This window comes from Pogonomyrmex barbatus, unplaced genomic scaffold (assembly GCF_055798465.1).
Source record: "Pogonomyrmex barbatus isolate J1 unplaced genomic scaffold, ASM5579846v1 scaffold3, whole genome shotgun sequence".
NCBI classification, from domain to species: domain Eukaryota; kingdom Metazoa; phylum Arthropoda; class Insecta; order Hymenoptera; family Formicidae; genus Pogonomyrmex; species Pogonomyrmex barbatus.
Genome location: NW_028297127.1, coordinates 2245558 through 2257868, shown reverse-complemented (window position 1 = coordinate 2257868; position 12311 = coordinate 2245558). Strand labels below are relative to the sequence as shown.

General features: G+C 38.9%; 2 protein-coding genes across 2 annotated transcripts; one reads left to right on the top strand and one right to left on the bottom strand.

Moving 5' to 3' along the window:
- Positions 1–265: 265 nt before the first annotated feature.
- On the top strand, positions 266–6008 carry LOC105426371 (sodium-dependent nutrient amino acid transporter 1). The gene is made up of 9 exons (XM_011637570.3): positions 266–904; positions 1770–2154; positions 2533–2803; positions 3097–3471; positions 3868–4057; positions 4361–4537; positions 4634–4733; positions 4873–5144; positions 5322–6008. Exons 1-9 carry the CDS (start codon positions 893–895, stop codon positions 5487–5489), a joined length of 1950 nt encoding a protein of 649 aa, XP_011635872.1. The 5' UTR covers positions 266–892; the 3' UTR covers positions 5490–6008.
- Positions 6009–6012: 4 nt separating this feature from the next.
- LOC105426403 (sodium-dependent nutrient amino acid transporter 1) lies at positions 6013–11840 on the bottom strand. The gene is made up of 10 exons (XM_089079094.1): positions 11327–11840; positions 9689–9772; positions 9344–9620; positions 8557–8773; positions 7583–7954; positions 7099–7465; positions 6820–6919; positions 6582–6758; positions 6270–6361; positions 6013–6182 (listed from the first exon to the last, which is right to left on the bottom strand). Exons 1-10 carry the CDS (start codon positions 11345–11347, stop codon positions 6042–6044), a joined length of 1848 nt encoding a protein of 615 aa, XP_088935220.1. The 5' UTR covers positions 11348–11840; the 3' UTR covers positions 6013–6041.
- Positions 11841–12311: the final 471 nt, after the last annotated feature.

Genomic DNA, 12311 nt, shown 5'->3' with positions numbered 1-12311 from the left:
CGCCGAGAGAACCTGTTGGTTTCCTTTCGCTTAGAAAGGTTTGCGTCATTGCATATGAAGCGTGACGTATCGTGACATCATGCAACTGTGACGTACGGGATTATATTGCGAATACAGAAAATACAAAAAAAAAGAAAGAAAAACTACCGTAGTACAATCTCTCGGAATCTCTTATCCCTTCCCAGATCTTATTTCGTGAATAGCTTCATCCGCGCGCGACCAACCAATCCGGGAATTCCTATTTCCCCTACCTTCGTTTTCCCACGCAAGTCTATCCCTCCCTGCCCGGATATCTGTCTGATTTGTGGGGAGGAAGTTCGCATCTTTTTGTCTTCCACCACTTTCTCTTCCCTGCCGAGGAAGTCGACCCATTTCCGGTCGCCCCCTCTCGCAGGGAATTCCCTCTCGCCTTCGCCGTCTCGCTTATCCTATTTCTCTCACTATTTCTCTTCAAGGATTCTTCCTTCCACCGACAAGCAAAATTCATATTATCTCTGATCCGCTCGGTCGGCACCGCGCAATTCAGAATTCGTATAATTATCCCTTTACGTGATGACGCGTAATTTACTGTCGCTCTCCTACCTAGGCTACCACCTGACCGTCCACCTAGAGACGATCGGCTCATCACGTTTCGCTTGGCGAGGCGCAGTGTTCTGTCACCTACCGCCGCGAGGGTATATAGTAGTACATCGTTTTATCAAATGCGTTTCCGAGAGAATCGTGTGGGAGAGAGCGCACTTCGACGCCCGATCCGACGATCAGTCCCCGTCGACAGCGTCGACGTTCGAGGTATCCCTTCGGAACTTGGTGGCGATCGCGTCCTAGTTTCCTGCCTAACGTGGATGTCGTTTCCAATTCTCAGGCGTGTCTCACGACGTGGTCATCGTCCGCTATGTACGAGGCAGTAAGTGAACGATTCATTCCGAGTAATGTAAATGTAAGCGTCGGTGCGGCCGATTAGAAAATAGGAAAAACATGTCAGTCAACATGTGCGAAGTGTGATACGAATGTTAATAGGTAGGCGGAATAATTAACGACTGTAATGACAGTCGTCGTGCAAATAATGGTCATTCGCGCGAGGTGAATGTGAGAGCGCGCGAGAAGAGAATTGGTCTAGCTGACTTCGTCCATCCTGAATCTCCTCGCTGCCGTCGAGCACCTTTCGTTTCTTTTCTATCGTCATGTGTCTCACGACTCGCGAACAAGATAAGTGAAAGTTACCCTAAATATGTAAGTAATCGCGGCCTCGGCGACGTCAACCTGGAATCGGAATAAAAGAAGAATGTGTGATAACACCTGTGTAATTGGTCTCCGGGACGAGATAAAATAATCGTTTCGCTGATTGCCGACGACGCGAGTGACACGGAGTGTTTCAACACAGGCGCAAAATAACTTTGATGTTTGCCGAGGTATTCCACGAGGGATCTTCGTGCGAGGGGATATTCGCGGTGATAAAATTATCGTTCGATATCATTAGCCTTCCCGGTGATCTTCGGAAATCCTTTTACTGCGCGGATATCTTGCAAAATTGTTATTTGATGTTGCCTGCTAGGTGTACTTTAATCTAGGCGGCGCTTTGATTTCAACGCGAAAGGAACGTTTCACGAATAGAACGTTTCCTTTCGAACTCGTTGGCATTGACCCATATTTTTCTCGCGTATGTTAAAACAATGACATAATAGAAAACTCTCGTTTTCGCTTCGCGTCGAAGGCGCTCGTAGGAAATGAAATTGAATCGAATCACATGGACGTTTCGCGCGTAATTGCAGAGGGACAAGAAGCACCTGGGCTTCGATAATGTCGTCTTCCAAGTAGACGAGCCTCATCACGTCCTCGAGAATGGCGGGAGGACGTATTATCCCGGGGACTCGACGAGCGCCTTGGACGTGCAGGTCGACGAACCGGGAAAGGAACGGGCGACATGGAACAACAGCGTGGAGTTCCTCATGTCGTGCATCGCCGTGTCGGTCGGTTTCGGAAATATCTGGCGATTTCCGTTCACGGCCTACGAGAACGGCGGCGGCGCCTTCCTCATCCCGTACGTGATCCTGCTGTTCCTGGTGGGGAAGCCATTCTACTTCCTGGAGATGATCATCGGACAGTTCTCCGGCAGATCGTCCGTCAACGTTTGGCGCATGTCGCCGGGTTTCGTCGGTAATTAACCCCGGTCCTATAATTTTTTCACGAGAAACAGGCGACCTGGAAGATAGGTGGTCGGTCATCATTTCCAAACAAAATATTTATATGTACATATATAAAATAAACTTTACGCAATTTCATCTTTATGCAAATTATATTTTGCATAATCCTCGGAGTTTTATGTAGAATACAAATTTCCAAGCCATAAATCAACAATATAGAAATCGCTAATTATTACGAGGATTTAAATCACGGCGAATTCCTACAAATGTCGGCCTCAACCGGTTCCGCTCGGTTGAATAACTCCTTACACGTTATCGCGTTCGGCAAGGTCGACGACGGCGACTTTAACGTACATCCCCGTTTGAAGACAGACGGTTCTTACGTCGACAGGGGTCGGATGGGCGCAATTCTTCTCGACCGTCGCGCTAGCGACTTACTACAGCTCGCTGATGGCACTGACACTGTACTACCTGATCGCATCCTTCTCCGTCGAATTGCCCTGGGCCACTTGCCTGAAGGAATGGGGTGACACGTGCGTCGATTCGAGCACCAAGAGAAACTACAGTGCCGATCCCAGCACGACAGAAGGACACGTCGACGTACTCGATAAATTCCTAAACGGGAGCAGCAAGCTTCAGAGTTCGGCCGAACTTTACTTTTCGTAAGTATATTACCTTGTCGCACTCCCGAGAGAAAATGGCAAGTCAAGTTGCGCTCATAATTTTCACATTGCGAAGCATTTTGCAGATAAACGAGTCTCAGAAATGACCTCGATCACACCTAATATTAGAAATTAGAAATTTCCAATAAACGATGACCCTATTTGATATCCTCGCCGCGGAGAGGAGGCGGCTCGGAAATTGATCGGAAAATCTCTCGTTAGAATCAGACTCTTTCAGCGTAATAGCGATTAGATTAGTGATATTTATCTTCTAAAGGTGTAGTGATTTACAGGCGAGCGGTGTTGCACGAGAAGGAGAGCATCGACGACGGGATCGGATGGCCGAACTGGAAGCTGACTCTGTGCCTTCTTGGCAGCTGGGCGACGGTCTGCATAGTCCTGTTCCGAGGTGTAAAAAGCTCCGGAAGGTTTTCCTATTTCCTAGCCATTTTCCCGTACATTGTGCTGATCGCGCTGCTGGGGCGCGCGATTACTTTGGACGGCGCAATCAACGGGATCTTCTACTTCGTCACCCCGAAATGGTCGAAACTCCTGGAACCGACCGTCTGGTACGCCGCTGTTACCCAATGCTTTTTCTCGCTCTCCGTTTGCTTCGGTAGCATCATCACATACTCCTCGCACAACGGTTTCAAGCACAACATTTACAGGTGAGAGAATGGGCACGGCTACTCACGAGTCTGTACGCGTATTTGTGTGTATTTAAATATTTAAAAAAATTCCACAGCACTTTGTGATGTAATAAAGAGAAAGGAAAGAGAGATGAGATATATAAAAGCAAGTTCTTATAATCTTTTTATGCATAATTAAACCATTTTATGAATGTTTACATTTTTATTTTTATGAATGTGTATATTTACATAATTTATACCTATTTTATATAATTTATATATTTATGAGTTGAAAAGCAATTCTAAATAATTTCTTAAAGTTTTTTTTTATATTTAATATTTAATATTTAATATTAAATATTAAATATTTCGATCGTGAGTCATTATAATTTTTTTATTTCATTTACATTCGTGATTTATCATAAATAAATCCAGAGACGTCATAATAATCACTTCGTTGGACACGATTACGAGTATGTTGGCCGGCTGCACGATATTCGGGATTCTCGGCAATCTGGCATATGAATTAGGGATAGAAGATGTATCCGAAGTGGTCAAGGGCGGAGCCGGCCTGGCATTCGTGTCTTATCCCGACGCAATAGCAAAATTTTCCGTTTTGCAGCAGGTATAATTTATTTATTTCGTCACATACTATCCTCTTTTCTAAAAAAAAAAGCATGCAAATCAATACTCGCATTTCTCGAAGTATTGTTGTAACAAAAGGTTAATGGTGTAACAGTATTATATAATTTCTGCTCTTTTTATTTAAAAAGATAAATAGCGCACGTGTCTATAGTGTTTAGTTAATTAAAATGTCAAACGTTTCTTTTTCTGAGAATGGAATATGTTTATTTTGTTGTTGAAATATTACTTAATACCATTGGTTGTCAGGTTTTTGTAAAAATTAAAACGATCTTTTCCATTTCAGTTATTCGCCGTGCTTTTTTTCTTCATGATGTTTGTCCTTGGTGTCGGGAGCTTGGTGGGAATGACCACGGGAATCATCACAGTAATAAATGAACAATTTCCGAGTCTGAAAACTTGGCAAATCGTAGTTCCAACCTGTTTATTTAGTTTCTTAATCGGTACGGTCTACATCACACCGGTTAGTATAAAACTGTATTATTCAATAAAAGAAATAATTAATATAAGAGATAATTAATCTTAATGTCGCGTATAAAATAATTAAGGAATTTTGTAGGGCGGACAGTTCATTTTAACTTTAGTAGACTATTATGGAACATCGTTCGTCGTTTTCATTCTGGCGTCATTCGAAATGGCTGGAGTAATATGGGTTTATGGTAAGAATTATTTTTATCACCTTTTTTATATCTTTTCGTTTTCTTTATGCTTTTAATTACTCAATTATGCTTTTCATTACTCTTAATTATGCTTATCTGATTGCGCTAATACGTTTATGATATTTATATCTTCTGGTAGGTCTGGAGAATTTTTTGGAAGACTTGGAATTTATGCTGGATCGAAAACCAAGTATATACTGGAGAATATGTTGGTTTATAGTAACGCCTTTGTTACTAATAACAATCTTTGTTTATACCGTGGCTACGCTATCGCCTTTGACTTATGGTGGAGTATCGTTGCCGGAATCTGCGCATGTCGCCGGATGGACGATACTTTGCCTCGGGGTTCTTCAAATACCGCTGTGGATGCTAATCGCAATGTGGAAGAATCGGGAACTTTCATTCGTACAGGTAACGGAAAAATGCGGAAAGAAAATGAAGTTGACGTATTGACGAAATGACATTGACGCGTGTTACGAATTTAAATAAAAAATTTCATAAAATGATTAAATTCATGGAAATCATATATATATATATATATATATATATATATATATATATATATATCAATTGTATATATTATTTTAGATGTTAAAGAAAGCTTTTACACCCGCAAGCGAATGGGGTCCGCGAGAGGTACAGCAGTGCAAGGATTGGAAGATCTTTAAAGAGGAAAGAATGAGAATCCGACAGAAGAGGATTCAACCTATCTGGAAGCAAATATTTTACATTCTTTTAAACAAAGAACCAATATAGAATGTGCAATTTTGTACTGAGCTCGAGCTGCTTTAAATTTGTCAAATTTTTGTAGTCATTTTTTTTTCGCTGCGACAAGACACGTGGACGACGTTAACGAGATAAGTTAACGAATATAGAAGGAATTATTTATTTTTAAATCCCTTAACTGCATTCCTATTTCCAGGAAACTGTTTATTACATTTATTCTTTATTATATTTATTTATATTAAAATTGAATTTAAATAAAAATAGCAACATAACTAACTACGCAGAGCTTGTAAAAATTAAATTATAGATTTGAAAATAAAATATTAATTACTAAATAACTGTACATATAGTTACGCATTTGCATAATACTGCAGTTAAGGAATTTATAATCGTGTTTAAAGCTTAACCCTCGCCAGATTCTGTATAAATTCTTGCATATAATGTTGCACTGTGTGTAACATGACACGTGACAATGAGTTGCCAATACTATTAAGTATCATTTCACGCAATCGACATTGCATGAATGATCCAAATAAAAGATAAACGTAATTGATTTTTATGTTATTTTAATAATTGTTATTGTCAATCTTTGCCAAACAGCGCTGCTATAACTTTTGATTTTTTCGCACACGCTCGTGATATCCTTTTCGAATGCTTGAAATCTCTCCATTCATTGTATTTTTGCAAATCCTTCGGACCCCAATCGGCACTCGGCTTAAATGTCTAAAATTTAAAAAATGATTTTAGAATTTTAAACGCATGATTGTACGTTAAAATATCATATTTAAATAAAATATAAATATGTATTACATTCGAGCACTTGTCTCTATTCCGAAATCCAACAATAATAATGCCTAAGGGAAACGGAAGAATCCCTAAAGCCAAAAGCGTCCAACCAGCAGCTATAAGATTAAAAACATACTTTTTTTAATTATTTGTCATATAAAAATTATTTCTTATAATTATAATTTAAATTAATAATTGTAAATAACCTTTTTAATTTACGCTTAATTTACGCTTTGTTTACATTTACGTTTAATTAAAATTGGCTTGAATTGTATGATATTATAATTTTACATCTTAATTATAATTATAAGAATTTTACAAAAATAATATTAATACCATATGCGGACGTTGGATAATATTCATCATTGTACATGAGTGGTGTCATATCAATCAGGAAGTAAATCAAGATGGTGAATAGAAACAAAGGAGTTAAATAACACCAGCAGAATCTCCAATAAAAGAATGGACGTCGTCCTACCATGAACTCGATATCGTCCATAAAATTGTCAATACCTGATAAATAGGCAAATTATTTCTGCAAAATAATCTTTTATACAAAAATAAAATATATTACCGTATATCCAGGAAATGGCGATCATTTCGAAGGAAGCTAAAAACACGATAATAAAAGTTCCACCGAAATAGTCGACCAGGTTGAGAATGTATTGACCGCCCTATTAAATAAAAAAACAAACATTATTATTATAATTTTCTTAGTAATGCTTATGCTGTTTTAAATAAAAAACTGATCTTAAAAATCTTTTTAATTTCACTCTTCATCATTGTAAACATTGATAGTAAACGAGTGATAGAAGATTCTGCTATTCAGCAAGAGAAAAAAGATGAGGCTCACAGGCGTGCAGTAGACAATGCCGATTGAAAATCCGAGAATGGCAACACCAGCGGCGATCTTCCACTGATTAAGCCGTGGAAATTGGTCCTTGATAATGCTGATAATCACGTTGCAGAAAGCAACGGTAGTGCCTATGCCCAGCACGAAGAGCATCAGGAAGAAGAGCACGGCAAAAAGCTGCGGTACCACCGTGAATTTCGCCAAGGCTTCCGGATAGGATACGAAAGCCAACCCCGTCCCGGCGCGCACGACGCTACCGATATCGTCGCTACCAATTTCGTGGGCGAGATTACCCAGAATTCCGAAAATGGTCGCGCCCGCCATCAAGCTGGTGCAGAGATCCAGAGTCGTCACGATCATGCAGTCTCTGCAAGAATCCCCCGCTAATTTTTTAATAAACTTTCGCGCTTGAATTTTATAAAATTTCTACCAATAGCCAATGGCTTTTGGGGAAAAAAAAATGATCCTAGAAATAGACGCGTACCTCGATACCTTGTGATTGAAACTGTTGTAAGAGGAGTACATGGTGACCGCGCCGAAGCATACGCCGAGGGAGAAGAACGATTGCGTGACGGCGGCGTACCAAACCGCCGGCTCCAGGATCTTGTGCCACGTGGGCTTGAAGAGGAAGATGATGCCATCCATCGCTCCGTCCAGCGTCACCGCCCTCACTAGAAGGCTAATCATGACGACGTATGGGAAAATGGCTAGGAAGTAGGCGGCTTTACCAGTGCTCTTCACCCCCTTGCAGATCACCACATAGACGAATATCCAACTGACCAGCAACGCGAGGACCAGCTTCCACGAAGGTAGCCCGAGCCCATTCTCGATCCCAGTTTCATTAAGGACGTATTTTCTAAACACACAAATGATTAGGAATGTTTAGTCTATTTGAGAAATTAAGATCTCCTTTAAAAGAGCTACTTTAGATTTGTGATTTAATTTTTACATATATTTATTCACATGTCACATCTGTTTTTTCTGGTATATTCTAATATGTATATTTTATGCAATCTTGATTTAAACTTGTTTTCTACTCGGATAAACAAGTCTAAGAAAAATTAAAATCAATAAAAAAAGACTTATTAACACGAAGGAAAAAAATTTTTAAAATAAAGATAACGAGCGAGAGATGGATAAAAGATAATATCAGTGATTTAGTGTATTATATACAGCAATTTAGTGCATTATTATTATTATCACATAGCTCCGAGAGATAGGAACGGATTTCTATCCTGGATCTCGTCGTGGAACAACAAGTTTCTACGTATTCACGTCACACGTGATGTTAATTACAAAATATAGTCACAAAAGGCTTCTGTTAATTTATAACTGATATTGTGCGACGTAGCACGTGCACAGACGCGATAACGTCAGATAAAATAGAAATGCAAAAGATGTCCTAGGGACGCCTCTCTAATCACGTTGTAAAAGAATTATAGAGAGAAATTAATGCACCTGAAATAGAGATCGGCGGAGCTTCTTCCGCTTCCGTTTCTCGCTTGCTCGCCGCTCGACGAGCTATTGAAACACACGTCGCCCCATTCATCCCAACAATAGGACCATGGGAGCACTGACTGACAGCTGGCCACCATGTAATATAACGTCAGGGCCATAAGAGCGCAATAATAAGTGATTACGGAGAACACCGATACTGCCACGCCATAGCCGATCCCTAACAATCGACAAGTTAATCAATCATAATTAAACTTGCTAATTGTACTTATGCATGATAATTAAGTTCAATCATGCAAATTAAGTATGTATATTGTTATTCATGTATGTGCACGTTTCATACATAATGTACAAATATGATAATGTACAATAATAAATATGTTTCCTCAAAATATAAAAACTAATGGCAAATTTAATTGTGGACGCATATAGAAAAAATAGTCTTGCTGAAGTTATCTAAAAAAATTTTAAACAAATCTGAAAACAATTTTATTTTTATTTTAATTTTATTTATTTTTTATTTTATTTTTATTTAATTTTATTTTTTATAATACCGCAAAAAATGTTTACCATTCAAAAATAATCAGTTTAAATATTTTACATAATTATTTTGATGATTCAACACAGGTGTCTAAAGACTTTTAAAGAGAATTTTAGGGATATTCTTGATTTATATTATAGGATTTAATTATATATATCTAGATATCTGAATTTGCGTATCTGCGTTTTTAATGACAATTTCTCTCTTCCAGAGGACTTTTCCAGAGATTTCAGTTCTTATGAAAAGTACCTTGGAACGCGGGCGACACCGACCAGATTTGCACGCAGGATCTATTGGTGAACTGTCCGAGGATCATCTCCATGTAATAGAAGGGTTTGCCAATTACGAAGAGCACCACTATGTAAGGGATGAGGAAGGCGCCACCGCCATTCTCGTAGGCCGTGTACGGAAATCTCCAAACATTCCCGAGGCCAACGGAAAACGCCACGCAGGACATGAGGAATTCCACCCCGTTTCCCCATTGCGCCCTCGTCTTTTTCTCCTCCTCTTTGACCGACACCGAGATCTGCAAAGTAAATTACAGGAAGTTCTTCAGGTCTATTGAAGTTGCATATCGCTTCCTGGTGAATTTACCCTGCTTTCATGCTCGTTTCCGGCTGACGGCGGGACGGATAGCTTGAATATACCAGGAATTCCGTCGGTGTCGATGATGTAATTCTATTATGAAATTAATTATTCATTATCTGATAGTTTCTTTTCCATAGAAAGTAATATAAAATAATATATGGTTCATATACGCTCTCTGATCGCCTTGTGTGTCTTAGTCATTGGGCTGCCCTCCAAAAATGAAAGATTACTCACAATGCAACGCGACCTCGCAGAAATGGCTATTCGGATAGTTTAACACGTCGTAATTATTTCAATAGGCATAATAATTTAATTTAATTTATTTTGTAATTTATATTTACAGTCGGCCAATTTTGAATGGAAGATACATAACTTCGATGTCAATGCCGCCGCATTGTGTCCATCTTACGTAATGTAAAAACAAATTAGCATAAATTGGATTAACCGATCGCATTTTGCAATGTCTCATTGATGAATTTCTTGATAAATTTTAATTTAAATTTAATGAAAGATTTAGATTAGATTTAAATTTATAATGTCGGAAAAAATTTCGAGTTTTTAACGATTATATCTTGATATCGTTTACGGGAAAATAATGTTTACTGTTTTTATTGCCATATTGACAAATTGTTGAAACGGATGGACGTGATCCCCGCTTTATCTTATCGTAAAAATGTTTAAAAATTCTTACGATGATCACTTACATGAGCATTTTTATAACAAATTAATCAATTTATTTACGACATCAAGGTGGATAAATAGAAAAATATTGATAATAATGACAAGATCTAATGTTCTACAGTAAAACAAAACTTTCACTTTAATCTGAGATATTTTCTCTTTTCATTAATCCTAATGTAATATTATTAGATGTAATATTGCGCTTTATTGCAAATTTCTAATGTTACAAGCAACAGACGTAAGCATAACGGCTGAAGTGGCAGCCTACGAATTTCTGTAGATTTCTGTTTCTCTTTGACCAATTTCTCTCTCTCTCTCTCTCTCTCTCTCTTTCTCTCTCTCTCTCTGGTACACAATGACAATTGAATGATAATGATTAGAAATTGTTTGAAAAAAAAGAAGGTAAAATGAGGCCGACGACAAACATCTTTACCAAACACTTATGTTTACTTGTCCGCATTTAGCTAGGATCACATCATCGTTTTAAACAAACAGCATTTAATTGTATAATGACAATTATCACAATTATCGACGTATGTCTCGTTCGTAAAGGACTTTAAATTTGCAACTTCGATAATATTTTCGTATTAAAAATTCGTTTCTGAATTAAAATATTATAGCTTTGAAAGAACTGCATATAAAAAATGTGGCAATACAAAGTGAAAATTAAATGTATGGAAAAATATATTTATAAATAATTATGAGGACTTTCTAGTTAACATTTTACCTTTCGTTTTTATCATTAATCTCATGATAGAGACATGAGCGCTTTTCAAAAGATTCATTCCTCCTCCTATCTTTCTCTCTCTCTCTCTCTCTCTCTCTCTCTCTCTCTCTCGCGCGCGCGCGCGCGCGCGCGACAAAATAATCCTTTTACACATCTTTCACGTATTCTATGAATACCGAATTAATCGCGACCTATGGTTCTATAGTACGAAATAATCTTTTTATGTTGTCACATACGCTAATCTTCATATGACCCATGCCTGGCTTCGCTTCGACACGAGGCGCGATACCGTCCACCGCGTTGGTCCACCTCTTTTTTTTTCTTTTTTTTTTTTTTACCGAAAATCTGCGCGCGTCTTAGCCAGCCGGCAGTCTTTGGCGGACTGCTTAAAGAATTCGCGCGACGTTTGACGTATCCATGCATACAGATCTGCACGCGCAATTCTTTCCGCCAGATTAAAGCGCGCGCACGAGTAGTCACGGTAATCATGCTCGATCAAACTTCCACTGCCCCCCGCTTTCCCCCCACCCCTCCTTCTCCTCTCACCCCTTTCTCTGATTCCCCCCTATTTCGTCACACCTTACACCATCTCATTTTGTTTTGCATAAATCTTCAGTCTTACATGCGTATGTAACAGCGGGCAGGTGGTTGCGCAGCAAGAAATCCGTTTTCTCTTGATTTATTTCCGCGTTTAATTATCCGTCTCGCTGGCGAGATACAAAAAGAGATACTTCTCGATCGGCGGTTTCTCCTCACTGGACGGAAGAGAGAGAGAGAGAGAGAGAGAGAGAGAGAGAGAGAGAGAGAGAGAGAGAGAGAGACAGATCGACGATCGAGACTTACCTCAAGCGGGATATCTTTGTTCTCCTTTTTTTCCTCTCTTTTCAGGCAAAAGGTTGATCTTCCGCGAAATTTATGTAGTAGATCGAGACGATGGCGAAATAAACGTGACGAGATACGTCGGAAAATTTGTTTCACATTATAAATAAGGAGGAGATAAATTTCTTGCAGATGTTTAATTTTTACGTTGTACCGCGCGTCTGTCTGTTTAAAGATTCGCACCTGTCAAGGTTTACCAATGAGTAATTCGATTGACATTTTATAACGAGACAAATTGAATGTGAGCGACGATTAACTCTCATCATCATTGTTTCCATCGTCATATTGTTAATTCTGTGCGTCGAAGCGAAACCAAAGTTATTAATGTCGAAACCGTCTGTG